This window comes from Plectropomus leopardus, chromosome 3, assembly GCF_026936395.1.
Source record: "Plectropomus leopardus strain MGB_pleo_1.0 chromosome 3, ASM2693639v1, whole genome shotgun sequence".
NCBI classification, from domain to species: Eukaryota; Metazoa; Chordata; class Actinopteri; order Perciformes; family Serranidae; genus Plectropomus; species Plectropomus leopardus.
Window position 1 is genome coordinate 16,895,911 of NC_142178.1, and position 25,092 is coordinate 16,921,002.

Genomic DNA, 25,092 nt, shown 5'->3' on the forward strand with positions numbered 1-25,092 from the left:
TGTGTCCACCACCAGCCGTGAAGTGTCTGAGAGATGCAACAAATCTGAAACTTGTTCAAATATGTGGTGAACATTTTTATTATGCTGGGTTAAAGCAACAAATTTATCTCAAAAATAATCACTTTACATTTAAAAATTTGAATGTCTACAAAATCAGTAGTATTTAGCATTACACTTTGTTGCACAAATGTCACGAAGCGTTTCTTTGACTAATTTTACAACTTTGTAAGAGGACACTGGCAAACAAACATTGGTGATAATGATTTTAACTGATCAAAAATGATGATGGAGTTAAGTTTATCATGCTGCAAAGTTACTTATTTCTCACAGTTTCAACATTCACACCTGAGAAAAATCCTTGTGATTGATCCTGCTCACAGGCTCGTCCCCATGGCAACGATGTCATGGGGTAGGCCGGCCATTTGTATGGGTTTGAAGGAGCCCAGTTTAGTGTAAAAGTCGAGCATCCTCCGATCGTTCTGCCTCAACTCACAGAAAACTCCTGTTGAACCTTTAACATAGTGGAAAAGAAAAGTTTGAGCTTTAACAATTATTCTCTACATCCTAGAGAATTGCATTTTAAAATGGGCTTGATTGATATTGGGACAAAGTCATGGAGCAACAGTGATGCAAATCTCAGAAACCAGCTAATATTATCATTGTCCTGCTGCAGGGCCTGTAGATTTGTTAGTGGACCTCTGCAAGTTGTAAACAATCCAACCTTTTGTTTCTCGAAAGAACTGCTGGGTTAATAGTTATTTTTGTATCATGCTAAACATTACAAGATACCTTTGTCATATTTTTCAGTCTTGCACACACAAAACAAATGTGTTTCTTTTATTTTTTTCCATGTTTTGTACAAGCTGGTTAAAAAAAAAAAAAAAAGCTCTGTTTGAGGTTTGTAAACTGGAGCATTTTCTGCTGGAGAGAGCAGAGAGGTCACACTGCTGTGTCATATCTGAGGGAAACGGGATCTAACTGGATTGTTTCAGCCGTCAGCTGGCACTTGTATGGAAAATGCAAGAAATATTCACTCTTTTGCCTGAAAACATCAACAAATCCACAGCTGGAGCAGTAAACTAATGCTGCTGTGAATTTCCTCACTAATAGCTGGTATGGAGTTGTTGTGACAACAACAGCTCCTCCTTGTGGAGAATATGCAGCCTGTTGAGTTTGTGAATTTAATCGCTGGCCAGTTTCATGAGGCACCGAGAATTATCAAAGGCACTGAGCAAGGCGTTGACCTACCGCTGCTCCTGATGGAGGACAAAAGCCGACCAATCATACGCTTGGCTGGAGAGGGATCGGTGACCCGGGGCAACACTTGCACAGTAACCAAGGCGGGGAAGTCCTTGAACACGGAATCACTTACTGCCCTCTGGAGGTAAGAGGTAAAACATACTGCAAGTTATGCATTTTATCATCTTGTATTCTGGAAAATGTTTAGATATTGTGATTTATCACCTGAATCTTGGCTGCAGCTGGTTTGGCGTCTGTGAGTCCCAGTGCATAACCACACACCCCAATCTCATCCTCCAGGACAAGCGCACACTGAGGGGAAGGGGAGATCTCACCTGCTGACAGGCTGCAGTGGGGACAGAGGGAAATGTTAAGACTGAAGTATGAAAGCATGAATAGTTGAATGAGTTTTTCTCACCTGTCACAAATAAGTGGAGGCTGCATCATCAAGGGCACTTTGCCCTCTCCTGCACTCTGCATCTCCCTGAAAATCTTTTGCACCACAATCTAATGCAGAAAACAAAACTGTAACATCATTACTGAGTTTTAACAAAAATGTATCACAGTGTCTGAAGAGCTGGCATCCAAACCTTGTCCTCGGCGCAGTACGACCGTATGCAGTAAACCGCCGTCATGGGAGGATGTCTGAACAGGTCTCTGTTTCCGTGACAAGGCAGCATTCTCTGCAAGTACAAATATACGCTACATTCATCTTCATGTGAGGCGGAGAATATTATTGATGAGATACCGTGACGACCTCTGACCCTCTCAGTGCTTCCTCTGCTGTCTTTTGTGCTTCTCTTTGCAGGTTGTCTGCAGGTAGAGATGGGTGGAGCCATCAAGTTGATCATTTCCACCTGGGCGTGCTGGGCGTAGGTTATTTAAGATGGCTCCTCATTCTGTCTCTATCTCTCTAAAAACATCACCCTCTACCCTTTTGTTTTAGTTCCCTTATTTGTTTTGCTTTCACAGCACCACATGCACATCCCATATGACAAACACAGCCAATTTACAGACTACAGATCGATTTATCATCATATTTTTGGTGCGGTTTTGAATAAAATATAGTTTAAATTACTTTAATTTTGCGTGATCTCTCTCTTTGTCGAGCTCACTGAGCCTGGGCTGTGAGAAAACGGGGGCTCGTTGGGAGTAATCGTTGCTTTGGACCTTTGTTCAGAGTGGTAAGTGCTTGAGCTCTCTCTGACTTGTTAATGCTAAGTCGTTTGGGAGATTCACGTTTACTTGTTTTAAGGTTTTGGTGATTTGTTTTAGAGCATTAGTTGTCCCTGCTAGTTTGATCCACTTGTCTGTTCAATATTTTCCAGATCTAGTATTGTGTGAACTCAGAGTGGAAAGCAAGTTTTCCCCTGTTTGGCAAAGTGGTGAATCCTGTTTTAAGATGTTCACCTATAAAAAAAATCTAAGCCAACTGTGATCGTGGGCAGAGCTACGAGCTCAGAAGCTTCTCCGTGGCTGTGGGAAAGGACTTCTGGTGTTTTAATTCAGCTCACTGGTTTAGTGTGCATAAGTATCCCTAAGATTTTGATAATTTGCCTCTGTGGTGGATGATTTTATTTGCTTGATGAGCTTTGAACAACAAAAAGTTGCTAATTTTGATATTGCATGATATACTGCATGATAAACACACAGAAACTTTAACTTCAAGAGGAACTGGAAAAAAATGACATTCAGAACAGATGATATTTGCTTGGTGCCTTATCAATGACTGAATGATTATGGGGAAAACTCATTTAATATGACCTTAATGACCAAATATGTCAGTGTCTTAGGATGAAGTTACCTGGAACTCTCCAGAGAGGCCTCCTCTGAAGCCCCAGGGTTCAGGATCATCGTTCATCGGCTGGGCTGAGGGTCGTCCCTGCCCTCCTGCAGAGAGCGAACACATAACGTGATGCTTAAGTGGGTTAAAGAGATAGTTGGGTGCATCTTGTAATGCACCAACTATGGATAAGTACCCCATACAATCACACTTTAAAAAATCCTGACTATCCTGTTAATATATGTGGATTTCAATTTGTTATAAATATGATTGAAGATGAGCAACATGATAGATCAGATGCATCAGAGACACTTTGCAGTGATTTTTTTCAACACTTTGGATCAAAGTTTGCCGATTTAACTTTGCCTTCATGCAGCTTTGCATTGAGAATGAACAGGATGCCACTGACTGCTGTGTTTCTCTTTTAGCAGCAGCTTGTCCCCCTGACACACCGAGTCTTTTACACACCAGCCTGTGTGGTTTGATCGGCATTAGAGGATTCAGATTTTCTCACCGAGTGTTTTCACGTAGGCTCGAGCCAGGCCGACCCCACTCTTGATGTCACAGATGTAGTTGTAGAGGTCGTACAAAATGCTGCGGTTTGGGGCGTTTGACAGACGATTGAACATCTGCACCACCGCTTCGCACATGTCATCAAACTGCGCTGCTCTCGAGCGCCACTCTGCAGTCTGAAAAAACTATTTAGGCATAAATTTACAGACTGAAGAACATTATTCACAACATCTGCTGCTTGAAAAACCTTAAACATGCAACACTACCGTGTCTGTCTCTGCAGTGGCGGCCCAGCTGTGGTTCTTGAGCCAGTCCAGCTCCTGCAGCATGGTCCTGGCTGTTGCCCCGTGTTCGTACGGCAGGTAGAAGAGGTCCGACAGCAGCTTCAGGTCATCCAGGGTCAGAGGCTCGGCTGTGTACAGCGGATTCTCCCCAGGTCCAGGAACATAGGAGTTCTCTCCCATGTCTGTCTGCATGGGCTCCTCATCTGACGACTCCTTCTTGAGACGAGCTGAAGGACGACAAAGGCCTGGAGGTACAAGGAGGGCGATGAAACATTTTGTCTTCATGTGATACCCACCTATCTCTGCCTTTTACATTAAACCTTTTGTGGTTTAATCAAAGGGTTCTTGCGTACCTCCAGGTTGATCGGTGCTCAGAAACTCCTGCAGCCAGTCGGTGAGGGCCAGGATGAGGGCTTTCTGGGGGCTGTAGCAGGGATCCTGCTCCTCATCGCCAGCTGATAGAGGTCGGAGACGGTAAGACAATGCACTGAATCCACTCGTCCAAAGGTCTCATATATGTCAGGCTTTTGCTTTTATAACCATTATCCTGATTGTGTCACTGTTCTTAGATTTCAAAGTTTGATCACCTCCAGAAAAAAATGTTTTTAGAAATGACTGAAGTCGACTGTAATTAGCAGTAAAAAGATAAACAGTATCCTTGCACAGATTACTTAATGGGACTACCAGGCACAGACTGACTCAAATAATCGTGCCGATCAGCAAGACTCCACATGACCACAAAGAGACAAAAAAGACCAAAAAGAGATGCAACAAAACTGCAGGGGGCAAAAATGGGACAGACACAAAATGCTCAAAACACAATACCCAATAAAACCACAAAGACACAAATCAACCACAAAAAGATGCAAAATAAGTACAAACGGGGCAAAAATACAGCACCAAATCACCTTAAAGAGACGCAAATACCCACAAAATGACCAACAAATGCAAAAAAATACCCCTAAAGGCCACAAAACAACCACAAAGAGACACAACACATCCAGAAAAGATGCAAAATAACTACAAAAGGGTTACACACACACACACACACAAAAACAACAACCCAACAACACTAAAAAAAAAAAAAAAAAAAAACACAAAAAGAATCTGCCCATGGCTGTGTCAACCATTATCTAACGCTTTAGAGCAGACAACTGCTCTCTGTTCAGGCAAGTTCTATCGTTAAAAACTTTCAAACTTGAAACCTGCACAAGCTAGATGGTATGTTTTTTATTTTTCAGCCACATGATCCTGATTTGTCGGTGCATGGAAGTGATTATGAGAAGATCTTATCAGTCTTTTGTTTTGGAAAAATGGCAGTAGGACAGACATCCGCTCCCTCCCAAAGGTGATGGATGCAATAAAATGTAAAACTGAAAGTTAATTTAATTTGATTTAATTTTAAGAAAAACTTGAAACTCACCCATTTCCACATCCCTCTGTCCCCCATCAGCTGTAGCTTTGCACCATGTAGCCAAGGTGTGGATGGCCACAAAGTTTGGGTAGAACTCACAGTTGGGATTGGTGAGCACTCCTCTCAGTTTGGGAATCAGCTCAGTGGGACGGTCCTGAGAGGCAAAGATCATGTTAATATAATTATTTCCAGATCAGACTGGAGCTGATACATCTCAAATTATAAATATAAACAGTCTTGTAAAAACAAAAAAAAAAACAAACTGACCTTAAAGGGTCCAAGGAAAAGCCTTTGGGGGTCATAGTCGTTTGCATGGATATTGTCCCATATGACTGGTGCCCTCTTCAGGACGGAGGACACCTCTTCTATGGACTCAACTGAGATTTTGTGGGATACCACTTTGGGACCTAAATTACAATGAAAAGTAGAGCAAGAGCAAAAACTGTTAGAAAACTGTACCTTTAACTTCTTTTGCGGTTTAGTGAGATTACTGGTCAGCGCAGTCTTACCAGTCCACAGTATGTCTATCCCAGGCAGCAGCTGCTCTCCCACAGTGTGCAGGTAAGAGGACTGGGACACAGTGGGAGTACAGAACGCAGCACAATAATCTGGAATTACAGGGACAGGACAAATGTGAATGATAGAAAAAATTAAAAAAAAAAAAAAAAAAAAAAAAGACGAGCTGCGTAAAATAGAGGCATCAGACGGTGCTTGCATGCTTAAAAAAAACCCTGTGACCTGGGTAAATGGGCTTGATTTCTTTCAAAATCATGAGAAGAAGGCAATGATCAAAATAAAAAAATGACCAAAACATTAGCAAGAAATTAGTAAAAAGTATAAGAGAATTACATGACAGTTAACAAAAACCTAAAAAAAAGAATTATCAGAAAAATTATAATTTAATTATAAACATTATAATATTCTGTAAAATGTTTTAAAATATATAATTCTGATGCTTATAAATATTGTTTTTGGGCATTTTCTCCTTTTTTAATCAACAATCTACTAAATACTTGTAATTTGTGGGAAATTTCTTGCCAAGTTGCTCGTTGCATTTTGTCTTTTGTTTGCTCAAGGTTCAAAGCTTTAAATTCTTGTGAAAGGTGTCTTAATGCAGCACAAGTAAAGTCATGTCTGTCCAGGTTTCCAGACTTCCCAGGGTGTGTTGAGCAGCACTAAATAGTATTTGAAACATCTGAAAGAAACAAACTGCAGTATGATCGGTCATTTAGCGTCTGTGACCACACTGCCTGACCTGTAGGACAGAAGAGGAAGTACTCGGGGTCTCCCAGGTGCTGGTACACCTCATTTGTGATGGCCACCTGAGCGTGGGCGAAGGAGCTGAAGGTCTGCTTATCAGCTGGACACATCTCAGTCTCAATGTCATCAAACAGTAGAGAGAAAGACCTGCAGCCAAACTGCCTCACCTGAGAGAGAGAGAGAGAGACAACAGCTCAGGGTTTGGAGATCTTAAAGGGACAGTGTACCCCAAATTAAAAAAATCTGCTTTTGTCGTCTTACCTATGGTGCCATTTATTAGTCTCGATTGTTTTGCTGTGAGTTGCTGAATGTGGGAGACATTAGTCGTAGAGACGTCGGCCTTCTTTCAGCTATAATGTATCTAAATGGCACTCGGCTTGTGGTGCCAGAAGTGCCAAAAAATACATTTGAAAAACTCAACAGCAATGTCTCTCTCGCCAACCGCAACACCGTGCCGAAAGAAGCTTGCATCTACTGCTAACTCACGTAGCACCACTGAGTTAGCTAAAGTTACAGCACGAGCCCCTCGTCCATGAGTAGATGCACACTTCCTCCTGCGCAGTGATACAATTGACGGGGGTAGTTTAGTAGAAAGAAAGTAGTTCCTACATGAAACTAGTCACAGCAAGGTCTGTGGCTTATCTTGCGTAAGCGGGTAATGTTTTCTGGGAAGAGACATTGTTGAGTTTTCCAAGTGTATTTTTTGGCGCTTTGAGCAGCACAAGCTGAGTGCCATCTAGTTCTGTCTTACTGGAGAGGAGGCAAACAGCTCATGGCCGATATCTCCACACAACTGATAATCAGCACTACAGGTAAGAGGAAAAATTTGACCAATTTTTAAAATGTATTTTTGACACAACTTAGAAAGTAAAGTAAATTAAAAAAAAACAAAAAACAGGACGTAATAAAAAATTAAATGCATATTTGACATTCTCTTAATTAATGTATGCATCATGTGATGCAGCTGACGTTCCCCTTAACCATGGATCTTTCTCTAAACTCCACAATACATGTAAAAAGTCTCTTGCATGTGCATTATAAAGTAAAAATGAAGGAAATATGAATACAAGTTCATATCATATTTCTAGCTAAGTTGAGTGCCTCCTCTCTAGCCTCAAGAATAACATGTCCTGCATCATTTATCCTAACAACAGCGAGCTCCACAGATAAAATCTCAAAAACTAAATCTACTTTAGAATAGGAAAAATAAGTGTTTTTGATTTCCTTTAAGACCATTTTGTTTTTCTAACTCCCAACAAAGTGTATTTCCTTTATAGCTAAGAATTACATCCACTCCCTGCAGCTGTATCAGTGCTATCACTTGCTCATTGACCTACTTGCAGTGTATCAAGTGATTCTATTTTACTGCTTCGTGTTTGATATAATTAATGTTGTCTCCAAAACAAACCGTCAGAGAGCCATAAAGCTGCGTACAGCTGAGATTAAATGATCCCTGGTGCACCACCCTTCATCTCTGCATACAAGTCCTAACCTGATCCAGTTTCCTCTTCAGGGCAGCAACCTCTTTGGGGTTGGAGAAAGTAATGTCCAGGCCTGGAGAGATTGCGTAAATGAACTCGACATCGTGCTGCTCAGCAGCTGATATCAACGCAATGAGTTGTTCTGGGAAAAGAATAAAAGATAATAAAATAAAAACACTGTTCCCAAGATTCAGAAACATCACAATCAAATGCTGTTTGATAGGAAATAGATGACGTATACATTCGCAGTTTGGAAGGACAGGCTCGAGCGATGCAAACCAACCAACATTTGTGGGATTTTTCATGCCTACATTCTCAAGTCGACGCCACAGTTCCCACACTACATCCAGCATCATTACGCGTTTAACTTATGCAAAGGGACAATGATAAGTGATGGCTCAAAGTCCATTGACAGTGTCTGTTTTGACGATCAGGGACAAGATCGTTTCAGTGGGTCAAACTTCAGATCATCACTGCCCTTCACTATAAAACATTACTGATAAGATGCACCTCATTAACAAAAGAGAGGCTCCAATGTGAGCAATTAAACAATGTCTCTGAGGAGATAATGATGACTCAGAATACACTGATACAAAATGAGAACTGTTGACAACTACAGTTTAGAAACAACCACATCCCTTTTTTGTTTTCCCAGTGTTGTTTTTTTTAGTTCAGTTTGCATTTGTGTTGTCACGATCCTGGAATTTCTAACTTTGATACAATACAATGAAAAATATCAATATTCACACCATATTCGATACCATGGGGGATATTGAGACTGAGGACATACATTTTTTTTTTTTTTTTTATTAAAATCTAAATATAACAAGGCTATAACATCACATTTGTTAACCCTTAACAATAAAAGAGAGCAGGAAAGCACAGCAGTATTTATCATAAAACAGTATTTTTGACACTTGTTTGTTAATGAGGATCCTGATGCAAACACACACTTTATGGTTTGAACACAGGGTTTAATTGAGGATATTTTTAGTTTCAGAGCTTTTTAAGATTAGCAACCATTAGCGCATTTTACGAATGCGTGGGTCACTTTTTTAAAATTGGTAGATCTATTAAATACAGCTTATTATTATTATTATTATTATTTAAAATTGCAACCTCTTTTAGGCAGATGTTGCATCAAAACATAGCTATTTAATTTTGCACCTGTCTCTATACAGTTGTGCATATATCCCTTTTCCTCCAGACCCTCTTAAAAATATTAATTCATGGGATATGAATGCATGAGGGAGAAGAAATCTATCTCAGGTGACGCTATGGATAAAAATATTAATACCCAGGTAGTAACTGGCCAACATTTACATATTTTTACTCTATCTCGGGCCATCTTGCGGGTCCAAGAGACAGATGAGATATGGGATTTCATTCAATCGCCAAGGGGTTAATGTGAAGGAGTGAGACTCACCTGCTTCCTCAGCAGAGTACAGGTCCCTCCAGTACATCCTGTGTTTGTAGTCGTCCTTGGGGGCGTACAGGTACGTGTTCAGCCCCCACTTCTGCTCTCTGTGAAACGCAACACCAGCGATCAACAGTCACACCGAGTATGAAGTCAGCTGTTACGATGAGAGATGACTGTGATGACAGTGGATCATTCTGCCTGTTTAAAGAGTCTCTGGCTTATTACTCGCAACAGGATGTTGTATATTTAAATAAAATATATTGCAAGTTATAGGACAGGAATTCTCTTCTCTTCACCTATGGTCTGTTTTCTCCTACGCACCTGTCTTCAAGTTGCTGAAGGTGTACATGAGCCTGTACATGCAGAATTTTGTTTAACCCTTTAATACCTGGATCAACGTCACTTTTCTTGTGCTGCATTCAGAAACTTTACAAAATAATTTTTGGTTTGATTTCTTTCAAAAACATAATGAGCAACTTGGCAAAAAAAAAGTTTGCTGTGTAAAAAATGAGTAAAAGATGACAAGAAAAGAGATGGATTATTAGATATTATGATAAAACAAGAGAAAAATGTCCAGAAAACTTTTATTTTATAACTCTCTTCATTATATATTTCAGCTTACAGAAGTTGAAACAGAAACTGATACAGAAAAATATATTTCGTTATTAATTTATTTTTTAGTACGTAATTGAGCTAATTTTTTAGTTTTTTTGTTGTTGTTTTACTTCAGTTGTCATTGTTGGGTTTTTTTTTCTTACATTTCTGTAATTTTCTTGTAAGATTTTTACTTATTTCTTGCTGTTTTTTTGCTAACTTCTTGGTAATTTCTTTTTCTTGTTTTTTTGGTGTTGTTGACTCCAGAGTCAGAAGCAGAGAAAATGCAAAAAAAAAGGATAAAATAAAAATTATTTGAAATAAAAAATAATATAATATCTATATACACTATTTGATAGGGCTCGAGAGATTATCGGCCTGGCTGATTGGAGCCGATATTTGCATTTTGCCGATTATCTGTATCGGCATTTTATTTTAATGATTGCCGATTAACATTAATTCATTAAAAAGTGCAAAGTGACATGGAAGGAACTTTTAATTTGTAAAACCTCAGGGAGCATTTTTCATTTTATATTTAATTTTTCACTTCACAAAAAAAAAAGTTGCTGGGAACTTGCTGTGTATGATGTTTAGCATTTCAGTTTTGTTTCAACATTTGCATATTGTAAATGCAAATTGGTTCCAAATATCGGTTATCGGTCTCATAAACTACTAGTAATCAGTATCTGCCCTGAAAAACCAATATCGGTCGCCCCTTACTATTTACACCTCGTACTCACACAGATACCGTATGTACATGATTGATAGACAGTTGCATATAATAACTAAAATACACACATGTTGTGTAGTATATTTCCAGTGAAATATAGAAATATAACCAACAAATATTATTGCAACCTCCAGTTTCATTCATGTTTTTGCTCTGACTCACAGTGGGAGCCACATACCTTTTGAACAGCTCTGTTCTCTGCTCCATAGTCCATGGTCGCCCATAAAAACCTGCATCAAGCAAAGCTCAAGTTACTATGCCACCTAACCAGAAGTGACAGAGACATGATCCATTTTCAGACTGTATTTTCCATAAGATATATCTAAGGTAATCCTGTGAGCTTGCAGTCTGTCTTGAAGGACTGTAACGTCCCTCCAGTTGCACTGGCACTGGGATGTGGTGGTCCAGTGAGTCTGCTCACCTTCCACGACTCCACTGATGAACCTCCTCGTCCCAGTTTGGGGTTGCCCCCCGGCAGTGCCCGGTCCCGACATGGTTTAGCGTTGACCTGTCTCGTCTTGCTCAGTCTCTGCTTCCTGTTTACCGATGAGACACCCCTGACAGCGAAGTCATAGCTTTGTCTTTAATTTGACAGACTTTTATTGAACCGTCCTCTCACGCCTGCGCAGATCGCTCGGTGTTAGGCGCCGGAAGCACTGCTCCGCATGATGCTAACGTGGTCTAAAGTCTGCAGCTGTAATAAATCCTGAGAGAGAATAAAGATCAGCTTTTGTTTAGTGATGACTGAAGTTCACCTCACACACATAGGCAGGCGCGTGCAGACTGTTGACTGAACGTCAACGTGTCCGTCCAACGGCTGAACGTCTTAAAGGGACAGTGTCCTCGCAGCTTAAAGGGACAGTTCACTTGAAAACATAGAGGGGGCAGTCAAAATAACAAACACTTTGCATTTTATTCCACAGTTGCGAAATATAACTAAATACATTTACTCGAGTGGTGTACTTAAGGATAGAGGCCGACAGATTATTGGCCTGGCCGATTATTGGGGCCAATATTTGGCATTTTGCCGATTAACTGGATCAGAGTGAATGATCCGTGATAAAAAATAATTACAAAGTGAAAAGAGAGTGTCAGCATTGTAGGAACTTTTACTTTGTAAAACCTCAGGTAGATATTTTTATTTATGCATTGTTTATTTAAATTTTCACTTGACTTTATTTTTTAAAAAAAGCTGCAGGCAACTTGCTGTATATGTTGAAAGATTCATTTCAACAATGTTTTGTATTGGTGTGTTTTATATTATATTAAATTTGAATTTTGAAAGCAGTTCTGCTTTGTGCAGTTTCCATAGGATAATGGTACACACATCTTCCTGATTTCTAAGAGATTTTCCTTATGTCACATTATTTGAAAGTATTTTTGACTGCAGTTTAGACAGTGACTGATGTAAAAGCATACACACATATTATTAAGTTTAATTCGTTAGTAATCAGGCCTTTATGTTTAATCTAATAGAGGCCTGACAATCTCCATTTTACAAGTGATAAGGCATGGGTCTATGCCATTCTTAATAGTGTTTTAAGACAGAAAAATACTCTCTTTGAAATTAACATTTACGTGTGTATAGGTTTTTTCACAAACACACTCAGTTATAATAATTATAATAATGATAACTTTATTGACATAGCACCTTTAAAAGCAGTTGTTTCCAAGTGCTTTGACAGGCAAAGCAAAGGCACGAACTCTGGGAATAATAAAAATAGACATCAACAATCAAGCCAAACAGAGAAATGTGTAGGATAGTCAAAATGGCCAGAGTACAAAGGTCAACAAAGCAATTTTTTAGGAGTTTTTAGAAAATATAAAAACAAAAGCAATAAAAGACGCTAAAAATAATAAAAGAGGAAACCTTACAAGACCACAAGACAAGAAGACATCACATCAGTGGGTCTAAAATAAAGATAGGATGATAAAAACAGATGAATAAGAGATAGATGAGCAGGTGGATAAATTAAAACATGACAAGACTGTAAGAGCAGGCCATAAGAAGGATGGGGTACAAATAAATAGAGTAAGAGCAGTTAAATATATAGAGAAAGAGTAATAAAATAAAATATTAGTACCCACTTTATTTATTTTGGATAAGAAGTGAAAGAATATTGCCACCCGGAGGTGTCCTCTGTAGCCTTTACCGTGTAAATTAACTCAGCTAATTCACAGATGCAGGTGTGCGCAGTTTAGAGGAAGGAGGACGCAAACGAAACGCGCATTTAATCTGTTTAATCCTTTCAGTCTGTTTATCGTTTTATTTGAGTTTGCGTCTTGGGGCTTGACTTCATTTTAACCATTGTTAAGGCCTATTTTTCTATCAATGAATGTGGGTTTGGAAAAAACATTGATTTATTTTCATCAGGCTAACGCACGAACCAAAGGACAACCTGAAAAAGCCACACAAGTCTTCAAAACGTGAGTAAAGCAAACCAAATGATTGAATGGATAACACGCTGGAAATGTGTGTGCAAGTTGTCTGAAGCGTCTTTTAGCGGACAAACGGAGAAAGCGGCGAGTAGTTCACTTGTTAAAGTGATTAACATTAAAGCTACTTCTCCTTTAGGAAAATCAAAATCTATGAAAATGTTAACGCTCACTTCTACTCGCTTTGACTCTGTTTATGCATATGATCTGATATTTCGCAAGAGGTAGTCTTTTTTAGGTCAATTTTTCAATTTCACCATTAGCTTGGTTCATATCGTATAATCCATTTCAACCCCTTGAATGCCCTCGATACATTTTCGTGCCAGTTTGCTTCCATTTATACCAGTTTTTTGATCCTCCATAAAAGATCTTTAAAAGTGATTTTTATTTTTATTTTTTAGCTGGTATTGCTCGCCAGACCTAGTATATTCATGTGAAAGAGAATCTTAACATAAAAATGTAAAATCAGTTTAACAGGTTAAAATCCTAAAAATGACAATGTAATTTTTTTAATGATCAAGACTAAAGTTTGGGAAAAAAGAGAAGAAAAAATACAACAAACTCATATAATATTCATATTCATGTTAAACACACAAACATGTGAATGAGGCTATGAAAAGGGATTAATTTAAAAAAAAACGCATCTTGATCAAAGTTAACACCTGACAATTCGATAAAACCTCGCAAAAAATCGACTTGGATTTTTATTATTTCAAAATCATTTATTGTTTTTTTTCCCATAAAAAAAACAAACAAAAAAATAACCAGAGGCATCTTGTAAACAAGCTGGTATTTAACAGGTTAAAATTCTGGAAATGATGATGAAAATGTTTTTATCATGACTGAAGTTGGTAAAAAAGATATGTGGAGTATACATTCATGTAGTATTCATGTGAATGACACAAAAATGTGTATGTGGCTATTTAACAGGGTTAATTTAAAAATCAGACACACAAAAAAAACTAAAAACAAAAAAACACCATGAAAGGGAGGTTTAGGGGTCCTCTGCCAAAAAAACTGAAGGTCAAACACCTAATTTCCTTATTCTGGAGAATTTTATGCGTCAGCCTTTCTGTGTCAATTTAACAGACTACTTTAACACTGGCTGTTTTTATTTGAGTGTGCTAGAAAGTAGAGCTAGTGGGGACACAGCAGGGACCTGGAAGTTTAACTCAACAGAAGTATAATTTGTTTTTGGTTATACCTGTGTTTGATCACTCATTATGTCTGCCGTGACAGAGGTCTGATTAAAGACGACGACATTAAAGTCTAACCTTACAAAGTTATCTGAGACAGAAAAACACGTTTGATACGCTGAGGTTTAACCCACATTTAACGTCGCTGCTTTGATACTTGGTAGAGCAGTCTTCAAGCTTCACTTCATGTTAATGGAGTTGCTGACTCCACACGGGGAAGATAAAGAGGCTGCTGAGGATCTGAAGACGGCAGATAAAAACAAGCCCCGAAGACTCTGAGCCGACGTGTGAAGAGAGACAGTTTCGATTTTTATTAAAGCGTACGTGATGTTGTGAGATTAGAAAATTAGCGAAATCACAGTGAACCTAAATGAGAAAGTGAATCATATAAAAATCAGGAAGATACTGAGCTTGATTCAGAACCAGGATTCAGGTCGCTTATCACTACCATGAAATCAGATTTGCTGTGTCAGCGGACCATTTATCTTGTTAAAAATGGCACTGTGCCTGCTGAGCGAGAGGAAGGTTGTTTGGATTAAAAAAAAAAACTAAGGCTGACACTTCATCAGGAAACACAAAAAAGAACCTTTATTTTTTTTAACATAAAATATACAAAACTCTTTAATCATCGTTATGGAATGAAGCAAAAATCTTTAGTAGGTTCCATTAATACCATGTTATCAAATTTAACAGTGCTACACATTTGTACATATTAACTGTACATGTCAGAAACTGCATGCATATTAGAGTCAAAACACTGAAAAACAGACCGACAGACACACGTTTGCTACATAAAGTAAGAGCATAAAGCTCTGAGGTTCATGAAAAATGTTCTTTTCATCTTCGACATATCCAGCCTGGTGGTGGTGTCCTCCCACACAGCTCTGCTACCTCTTTAATCCTCTCTGGGCCTGTTTCAGCAGCGAGTCAAAGTCAAGGTCCTCAAACCTGCTCTTGGCAGGAGACGGCTCTGAGTCTCTGTTCGCGTCTGAGGGAGAGAGAGACATTTACAGGCTCAGTGTTATGTACGACGACTTCCACATTAAAAAAATACAACAATCAGGGTTCCTACGCTGTTTTTATGTCTCAGTTCAACCTTATCCAGACTCAGATCTCCAGACTTCTCCGTAGATTTCTCAGACTATATTAGACATGTGGGTACAAACAGCCAGCCGTCTGAAAACGTGCGCTTAGTCCTCACTCCTACACAGATGATGTCCAACTGTCAAACACCTCAAACACCCAGAGAGGACGTAAACTGACCAGTGCTGCCTTTACTCCAAAGGTATTCTGTTGTTCTCCCCATATGTTTAGTCCCTTTTATGATGAAAACCACAAATGAATAGAAAAAAAGGTTAATAATGTCATTTTCACGGCATCTGTGTGCAGCCAGCGTGGAAAACGATCATCCGTTTACTTTTCTGATAACTACATCACTACATAATTTTTAAATGTTCAATCTTAAATTTGTGACGCTTCATATTTATACAATTCGAAGCTGCATTTTCTTTGAGGCTCGTTTGATCGTGGATGTCCTGATTTGGTTGTTATACGGCACTCGGGCATTTTCTCGGGCTATTTTGCAGGTTGTGACGGTCATGTGATCAGGCGTACAGGCAGGTCTACATAACAGGGTGCGTTTAGACACAAGCCGTACTTCTTACCTTGCTTCTGATGACGTTACGCTTTTTAAAAAAATGTTTTAGAAATTAAACATTTTATTTTTTAAAAAACAGAATACGGGCAATAGTCTAGACGCCCTTTTATCCGAACTCAATTTGTATTTTTCATATTTATTCAGACATGGAAACTACGTACTTTCCCATACTGTGTAGGAACACATTTTCTTTTGGCACTTTTCGGTAAATTCATTTAAAATTTGCACTACATCTGGATGGAAACTTGGTTAATGACTGAATCAATGAATTCACATTCTACCAGGAAAATTATATTCTGGGTTTTATGATGCAGCTTGCAAAAACAATGATGATGCTTTGACAGGGAGCGCCAGGAGAAAAACTGCACTAAGTTAAACTTAATTGAGGAAAAAGTTTGCGCTGTACTTGACTTTGTGGTTTTTAGTCTCACCGAGGTCGGCGTAGTCTGAGTTACAGAACTGTCTTCTTCCACCAAAGCAGATGTCAAACGGCAGCTCATCGGGCTTCCGTAGTTTGCCGCCGTTATCTATGGCCGCAAAAGCATCGTCCATGTTGTAGAATGTGACAAAGCCGTAGTGGTCGCTATGGGAATAAAGAGTGCAGGGTTTTAATGCTGAGAAACAGATTAATGGTACAAAATATAAAAACATTATGAAAGATCATTTTTATTGCGCGCTCTTACCCTCTGTCTCTAAAGTGAAGCGACACACATTCGACATCTCCGAACTGAGAGAAGCGTTCCCTCAGTTCGTTGTGTGTCATGGACTTGCGGATGCGGCCGACATACACCACCCTGCGCTCATCCTGTATGAGAGGATTTTTACGATTAATCATTATTGATTACTCAACCCAAAACAAAACAACCTACAACCCATTAATGCATCAGCTGACACGTCGGTAATCTTTTACTCACTATGGCTTTAAGTTTCTGGATCCTGATCTCGTGCTCTCTCCTGAGCTTCCTGGACTCTCTGCGGCTGAAGGAATGAAGAAATCAGACAAAGACGGAGACTTAAATTAAACGAATGAAAGCAATTAAAGCAAATTAAAGTGACCACATGGGAAACTCCAACATTAACTAACCTGTAAACATCTCTCCAGCGTCTATGGCAAACCTGTGGAGATGGCGATCTGGATCTGGATGGGGACCTAGACTGGGACCAAGATCTGGATCTTGACCTGCTACACCTTGATCTTGAGTAAGACCACCTGTAACGCCGAGGTGGGGAGCGGGAATAGGAGCGAGAGCGAGAGCGAGAGGACGACGAACACGAGCTGCTCTCTGACCGCTTGTGACGATGCCTGCGAGACAGACAAGTTGTAGAATTAGAAATGATGCACAAAGAGTAACAATTAATACGTACAAAGAACATAACAGAGGATGATTACTTTTGTCTTTTTGGAGAGGGAGATGCAGAGCTGGAGGAAGATGACGACGATGAGGAGCTGGAGCTGGAGTCAGAACGAGGAGATCTTCTCCGATATCGTCTTTTCTCCCGCCCCCTGGCAGGAGGGCTGGGTGGAGGTGTGGGGAGAGTGCATGGGGCTGTTTTGTCTTCCGCTGCACAACTGCAGTCTTGCTCTGCGGCAGCGCTTTCTGAGAGCGCCGCAACTTCGTCTGCGGACACGTTGCATGGTTGCTTGGAGGGATGCTGCACCACAGACTTTGCAGAAGTCTCAGCAGCCTCAACAGGTGAGGTCTGTTTTATGCATTCAGCAGCAGCACGTGAGTCGTAGGTCGATGCATCAGAGCTTATAGAAATGTCCTTGAGTTTAGAGGCTCTGCTGCGCTGACCAGAACGGTCTACTGGCCCGCAGTAATCATGATCGGAGCATACAGATGAGTACGTATGAGGAGAGGCGTGAGCAGCAGGGAGCTCTGACAGGTTGGCGTGTGTCTTCTTGGACGGCAAGGGACGGGGGTCGATTATCTGAATGGCCTTGGAGGGAAGATTTTTGCGTCTTGCGGGCAGATCTTGTTGAGTGCTGAGGATGATTTCAGTGCCGAGGGGCTCTGGGATGTGTGCACACTCCGACATTTGTAGATTCTTGAAGGTTTTTGGATTCTCGGGGGATTCTGAAGTGCTTAAGTTATCAAGTGCTTCCGTAGAGCCTCTGTGCGTTCCTACAGACGGAGTCCTGTCCAAGTCCACATGTCCATCTGTTTGCAGGTTTGAGGGTAAAACAGTGCGTTTGGGCTCTGGCTCGTTCTCACACACCCTCTCCTCTTTAGCTGGAGGAGGAACAATAAAAAGGAGGTTACACAAGAGCCGACATCGGCTTTGGCAATAGAGTGCCCCGCCCCGGTAATGAGTCCTAAAACCCAGAAATGAGTTAGCATTTCTGCACTCTGGATTCCCCTCTTTCAAAGCGTATGGGCTTTTTGAATGGGTTTTTGGTTGATGCCTAAAATAAAGTCTGTAGACTTTCTGTCCTACAACATAAAATTTGTCAGTAAATTCTTCACTTGCGAACTCTGAAGCTTTTGTGGAAAAGGCGATTGCTAACAAGTGGACTTAGTCTGATTTTAGTTTAACTGACATGTTTACATGTACTTATATGTCCAGTTTTAGTCGGACCAACACAATATAGACTTTTTCTAACATCATGTAAACGTACTGAGTGTTACCAGTAATCCGATTACTCACCTTGCGTTTCCTCAAACTGTTCCAGCAGGCTGGTCAGATCAGGTGCTTCAATTCCTGAAGTACAAAGAACAAACAAATAAGAAAATGTGGAATATGCTGTTTATTTCTGTTAGCCCTTATAGCATCATCAGTAAACTCAACGTATCATGCAATGCTGACCCTGAAAGTCGGAGATCTCAATCATCAGTTGTCGACCTACAGTCAACTGAGATTCCTTTAAGTTCAGTAGTCACTAATACGATTCAGTCTCTGGCTTTTGTTTGATATCTTGTGTCGGAAACAGATGTCTCACAGTTCTGATCCGTCGTTAGCGTAGTTAGCTCATTTCCTTTATCAAATTAAAGTCAGATAGTTGAATATTTGCATTTAACAGTCAGATCTGATTCAACTGACACAATTCTAGGGCTGTGTCTGACTCAATATGATGCCAATCGAATTGGATTTGGCTGTTTAATACGAATATTCAACAATTTATGTTGTTTTCCATACAAAGTTTTAATGTTTAAATGGGCTCCCTGGGATGTTCAGTGTGACAGCGGCATTCAAGTCATGTAGTGAACAAGCTAACAGCACTAATGACAGATCACAAACGCGTAACAATATTTTCTGCAGACACTAGATATCAACAAAAGCCAGAGGCTGCATCCTATTAACTATTAACTTGACATCTTCTTTACCTTACGGTGCGGCCTCTCTCGCCCTCTGTGCTGCTGCCTGCTTGTTGAGTGGAGGAAGTTAAGAGCACTTGCTCCGCAGCAAAATCTGGGGACCAAAATGTCTCCAGAGGTACACCTCAGAAAAAAGCCCAACTGCTCAACCTGAAGCAATCTCGCTCTAACTGATGATTCGAGTCTCCAACTTTCAAAGGGCAGCCCTGCATTACTGAGTTGCGTACGGCCCTAATATCATATCACGTCTAACACCATGTCTCGACAGTTTACCTGAGTCATGTGTCTTCACTGTATCTGAACTTCTTGACTTGGGAGTCTCTGGTTCCAGCTTGGTTTCTTTCGTCAGGTTCAGGCTGCATCTTTGAAGCTGTAGTTTGTTGCACTCTGAGGAGGATTCAGTTTGTGTTGTGGTTGGGGGCAGTGCTGGAGATCTGAAGGAGATGCCTGAAGCCATCTCAGTAAGCTTGTTTTTAATGTCCTTGAACAGAGTGGTGTAGACCTGGTTTACTAACACCTCGGGCTTCAGTCCTGAGGAGGATGGCTGTCTTTGAAGGCCTGAGGATTCATTTTGGATTTCTGGAAAGTGCTTGGTGCTGTCGAGGTTGGAGTCTCTGACGAGGACGTCCACTTTGGACTCTGGCGAGGAGTGCTCAGTGGTTGGTGATGTTGTTCGGCTGGCTGGTAGAGGGAGGAGGACAGGGTTTGGAGGGTCACTACTGAACTGTGCTGGTTTCTTTACTGGACTTTTTTCAGGCACTCTGACATGAGCTGTGGCGTCTGACAGCAGACTGGCAGCTGAGGTGATTTCGGATGCAGTCCTTGAGTGTTTTAATCCGCTGTGACATAGATGAGGGGATGGTTTGGCCTCTGAGGGGCGGGGCCTGTGCAGAGCAGAGGTGTGGTGGGTCTTGTGAGCAGGAGTTTGAGATCTATGCAGCTGATCAGCACCACTTGGTGGATAATGGTGCGCCGTCTTTGGTCCAAAGCTGTTTTGTCTTTGTCCCTGTAAATCGAGGATGGGGGTCAGCTCTTTGGGGGGCTCGGGAACAGAGGGCCACTTGGTCATGTAGTTCCCCTGTTTCTCCACCAGGGGCCGCCTCTTTTGGCGCAGCTGCCTGTACTGTTGGAGGCTGAGTGATTTGGCTTTTGTCTCACCTTTAAGTGGCGTTGCCTCATCCGCCTTGTTACTGTTCATTACTGAGGACGTTGTTTCGGATTCAAGTGCTTTGGTGCCGTTCAGTGGATTTGACACAGTTTCACTTGTGTTCCCACTTGTGTGATTTCTCTCATTCAATCCCTTTTCTACCGAATCATCAAATGAAGCCACTTGAACCGGGCCAAAGCTCACTCGTTTCTTCTCCTTGGATGGTGTCGTTCTAGATGAGCTTCCATTCAGTAGTGCGCTCTTTAAGAGGCTGTCATTATCTCTCTTTTCATCCCCCGCTTTTGTGTCTTCCACAGTTACCTCGTCATCAGACACAACATTTATCTCCTCATCGCTGTCTTCACTGGGTCTCTCGTACTTCCACACCTCTTCCTGAGAGAATACTGTTCGATTCTGTCTTTGTTTGCCGTCCTCCTCTTCCACGTGCAGCTTCAGGCAGTAGGGGTGCATGAGCTTCACCAGGTTGACAAGAGAGGTGGTGGTGAAGACCTCGACTTCAGCCTCCGCTTTCTTATCTCTGGAGTGAAACAATGTCTGACTCTGTTGTTTGAACAGCTGTGGAGGGCTGCTTCTCTCCAGTTTGCTTTTATCTTTCTTTTCTCCATCAATCTTTATTGTGAATGATATATTTGCTGATTTGGACCTTGGTCTAAGTCTGTCAGCAAGTGTCAGTTCCTAAAGAGGAGAGAAAGAGAGAGAGGAAAAACCCCAAAATATTACGGTCAGCAGAAAAGGTTCATCATCACATACCATATATAGGGCTGGGCGATATGGCTAAAATCTCCTCTGAGCCACTATAGACTACTAAAATACAGAATTACTGGTTATTAGTTAACTCTAGCACGCCTCGCCTGCTTAAACACCATCTCTCTGGAGAAAGTGGTCTGGATGGGTGTGTGTGTGTGTGTGTGTGTGTGTGTGTGTGTGTGTGTGATGTACCACAATTGTAAGTCCTTTTTTGTGTTTGTGTGTCTTTGAGAGAGCGAGAGAACTGAAACGCCAGAGTGAGTCTCATGCCTGTGACTTAAAAAATGACATGAAAATGTTTTCTCAATGTTCACAATATGGTCATTGTATATATTCAACATGGAACAAGCTTTGATACGCCGAGTACGTTCGTCACATCGCCCACTCTTAATCTTACGCAAGTCAAGTTTGCAGGTACTGCACTGTTGTGTTCATGCATGTGTACTTCTTTTTAATTGAGGCTTGTGGTTCATCTTTATCCGAGCTATCGAGTAACAACAGTCCAGAAAAAGCAGCTTTCTATCAGACTAATTCATGTGATCGTCATGAGGAGGCTGATAAGTCGTGGGCAATTTAAATTTGCACTGCGTTACCAGGAAAGCTGCAATGCAACAGACTGGATTTTGGGCGATGAAGTTGAACTGACCTGTTCTGAAATAACTTATTTTCCAGCTTTTATTTCCTGAGTTGTGCACCCACCTCTGAACTGTCCGTGTGCTCTGTGTGGGTGAGCAGCTTGGTGTCTGGTAGGGTGTCAAAGGGAGACAGAGTCCCATCATCATCCTCCACACTGTCCAGCATCTCAGTCAGGGCCGACAGCAGCGTCTGACTCTCTTCCTCCGCTCCACTCTTATCCTAAAAAAACCAAACCACAATACGATTTTATTCATTTATATACTGAATGCATATTCCACCAACACGCTGAATGTGTCATCTTTGTACCCTGAAGGAGAGTCGACAGAAAAACTGTCAGCAACAAAAGAAAAAGAGGCAACTGTAAATCTTGTAACGTGCAGTGATGACGTGCTTTAACTGTGACCTCTGATGTGATGGTTGAGTCCTCAAAAATGGCCAGGATTGAGTGATCCACGCAGGACTGTGTGTCCATCTCCACACCCTCCACATCACGTCTACTCAGGACCAGCTGCAGAGACACAAGCACACAAAAATATATCACACCCGCGTCTTTCTGATATATTCTGACCTCCTGCAATCTCACAATATAAACGCCCTCCTCCGAGTGTGACCACAGACTGAGACACAGGATGCAATAAGCTCCAAATTTGTCTTTCGCAGCATAAACAGGAAGAGATGCCAATTCTGACCATGCTTCAAATACAGCTGTGAAAACACAGTGAGGCAGAGATGATGCTTAATCAGTGTTTAGAAAGAAATGAGATACGTAAATGCACAGGCAAACACAGCAATATAAATTACAATCACAAGCAACAAATAAAAAAATAAACTACTGGGCTGCAACTAATGAACTGCTTACTTTCTTGATTGTTTAATTCATTAAAAAATAGTGAAAATTCAGATTGCAATCTTTTAAAGCTAGAGTTTCCACATTTAAATCTCATGTATTGTCAGACCAACAGTTCAAAACAAATGATATTTAGTTTACTATCATTGACAACTTTGAAAACAAACATTTAAGAAGACAGGAACTGTGAATTTAAAGCATTTTTATCAACATTTGAGATTCATTTTCTGTCATTTAGCTTTTTTCTAAATTGATTAAGCCGGTGACATCATTAGGACAGAGTGTCCGAGGCTTCAGCTCTGAATGCTGCGTAAATGGCCACACATCTAAATATTTAGACTATACATTATTAAAAGCCCCAGATCTAATAACCTGTCATTATATTTGTTCATCAAAACAAATTCCTGGGGAAGGATCCCCTTGACTCCCTTACTGGGGTCCAAGCTAAGTCCCCAATGTCCTCACATCTTGGACACGCCCCTGGATCCAGCTCTACAAAACAACTGCAGACATGTCTGAACATAATGTCAGGGAAGTAAAAAAACTGTCTTTGCAGAGAGACACTGTCAAAGAACAATGCCTCACTCGACCAAAGTCCACTTGCACTTTACGTATTTTCTTTTCATACAACTTTATACTTCTACTCCACTACATATCAGAGGGGAATATTGTACTTCTGACTTCACTACCTTATCCTAACAGCTTTAGTGATCTCACAAATTAAGATTTTTACATTAAAATATGAGAAGAGTTTATAAAATATGTTTTTGTTATTCGATGACTAATCAACCCATTGATTCATAAAAAAAAAATATTTGCCAACTATTTTGATGAACATTTAAGTCTTGTTTGTTTTTTAATAATTCTGAGATTGGGGTGTTGTTTGTTTTTAAATAATTTTGAGGTGTTTTCTAATACATTTATGAATAATTTTGTTTTGGGGTGTTTTTTCGGATTTATTTATAATAATGTAGAGTTTGCGGGTGTTTTTTTCTTAATTATTAATGTATTTATTTAATTTTGATTCTTTGTGCTGCCCTGTCATTTCTTAACAATTTTTAGGTTTTTTTTTTAGGTGTTGTTTCTCCTTCCTTTTTTTAAAAAAAAAATATTTTTTGGGATTGTGTGTGTGTGTGAGTGTGTCTGTTGTTTTTTCTGCATTGGGTTCCTTTACTTCTAATACTTTAAGTACATTTCCTGATTATACTACTTTTACTAATATACCATTTTCAGTGCAGGACTTTTACTGATAACAGTGTACTTTAACTGGTGGTATCAGTACGTTTACTTTAGTGAAGGATCGAAATACTTCTTCCACCTCTGAGTAGGAGGCAGATTGAGGGGACAAGTGGCCCTTGAGGCAGGTCACCATGTCAGTGTAAGTGGGAAGTTGAAATGTCAGCTCTCAGGGCCTGTGCTGTTGTAATAGAGCATTAATCTGCTTTTATGTGACAATAAACCCGTTTATCCATTCAACTGTTAAAAAAAACTTTAAGCACGAGACAGCAAAGCAAGGACCTAAAAGTCAAAGTAATGCTGAATAAAGAAAAGCGCCAGTGCGCCGTGCAGAGAGCAGTGAAGTGCTGAGGCTGCAGCCTCGCCTGAACATCCTGTACCTGAGAGGAAATGAACCGGTTTTTCTCTGACAGCTTTCACCGTAAATCTTCACCGGTGGAGATCGTGTTTAACGTGCACGAGGAGGTAATGACATGAACTGACGTGTCATTAAACTGTCTCCGTATTTACACGAGCCAAAATAGCAGATTAATCGACCGGATCGGCCAACTCCCTGCTCGCTACCTCGGTAGTACTACAAGCCACGTGTCGCCATGCGCGCATGTGGCCTCGCGCGCCGGCGAAACATCCAGTACAACATTAAAAAACCCGCTGGTGTACAGCTGTTTTAATATCACTCAGTTAAAATGAGCAAACCGGTACCTCGTGTGAAGTGTCGGAGGCCAGAAAGTCGCTGTTGCCGGTATTTAAATGCCCGTCTTTCCCCCTCCACCGCGCCGCCATCTTGCTGCTCCACATGGTCCACTGGCAGGCCGGAGAGAGACACGTGGTCGCAGACTGGAGGCGCGAAACCAGCACCGACCTGAGATCAGATTGACGCCAACAACTCTCATCAGCGACGGCGAGGGGGAAGAGCAGAAAACAGATCCGAGGTCAGCTATATGTTTCTCGTATGTTCCTCATTGATTATCAATTAGTTTCTCTAGAAAACGACATATTGGTTTAATTTTGTTGCAAAGATCAATAAGTTAACATTGTTTTTGTGGAGTGTTTGTTGAATTTGGTATATAAAAGTAAATAGTCTGGTTGACATCTCTGTGTGAATAACTCGTGTAACTAGTGTTTCTGCTGCAT

The 25,092-nt window shown here is 40.7% G+C and overlaps 2 protein-coding genes and 1 long non-coding RNA gene across 9 annotated transcripts; 1 reads left to right on the plus strand and 2 right to left on the minus strand.

Annotated features, from left to right (window-relative positions):
• Positions 1-62: 62 nt before the first annotated feature.
• On the minus strand, positions 63-11,278 carry ogal (O-GlcNAcase like). 4 transcript variants are annotated; one of them, XM_042484750.2, is made up of 17 exons: positions 11,140-11,278; positions 10,897-10,948; positions 9,401-9,498; positions 7,986-8,116; positions 6,489-6,660; positions 5,743-5,841; positions 5,501-5,640; positions 5,243-5,387; positions 4,173-4,274; positions 3,802-4,064; positions 3,537-3,711; positions 3,044-3,129; positions 1,830-1,922; positions 1,658-1,746; positions 1,465-1,585; positions 1,249-1,378; positions 63-511 (listed from the first exon to the last, which is right to left on the minus strand). In XM_042484750.2, the coding sequence occupies exons 1-17, from the start codon at positions 11,210-11,212 to the stop codon at positions 375-377; spliced, it is 2,106 nt and encodes a 701-aa protein (XP_042340684.2). In that variant the 5' UTR covers positions 11,213-11,278; the 3' UTR covers positions 63-374. The 4 variants fall into 4 exon arrangements, with proteins under 4 accessions (XP_042340684.2, XP_042340683.2, XP_087931885.1 ...); XM_042484749.2 differs by having other exon boundaries at positions 3,537-3,720; XM_088075759.1 differs by having other exon boundaries at positions 5,501-5,841.
• LOC148189961 (uncharacterized) lies at positions 2,249-13,145 on the plus strand. 4 transcript variants are annotated; one of them, XR_015776232.1, is made up of 4 exons: positions 2,249-2,423; positions 3,819-4,070; positions 4,179-4,293; positions 13,093-13,145. It is a non-coding gene; the product is annotated as an uncharacterized LOC148189961 (long non-coding RNA). The 4 variants fall into 4 exon arrangements; XR_015776231.1 differs by lacking the exon at positions 13,093-13,145 and adding an exon at positions 10,883-11,144; XR_015776234.1 differs by lacking the exon at positions 13,093-13,145 and adding an exon at positions 5,716-5,909.
• A 1,770-nt stretch (positions 13,146-14,915) lies between these two features.
• Positions 14,916-24,820, minus strand: LOC121941779 (uncharacterized). Its single transcript, XM_042484648.2, has 11 exons — positions 24,661-24,820; positions 22,279-22,383; positions 21,939-22,094; positions 19,598-21,167; positions 18,657-18,710; positions 17,398-18,241; positions 17,092-17,310; positions 16,922-16,985; positions 16,691-16,812; positions 16,439-16,590; positions 14,916-15,338 (listed from the first exon to the last, which is right to left on the minus strand). The coding sequence occupies exons 1-11, from the start codon at positions 24,754-24,756 to the stop codon at positions 15,238-15,240; spliced, it is 3,483 nt and encodes a 1,160-aa protein (XP_042340582.2). The 5' UTR covers positions 24,757-24,820; the 3' UTR covers positions 14,916-15,237.
• Positions 24,821-25,092: the final 272 nt, after the last annotated feature.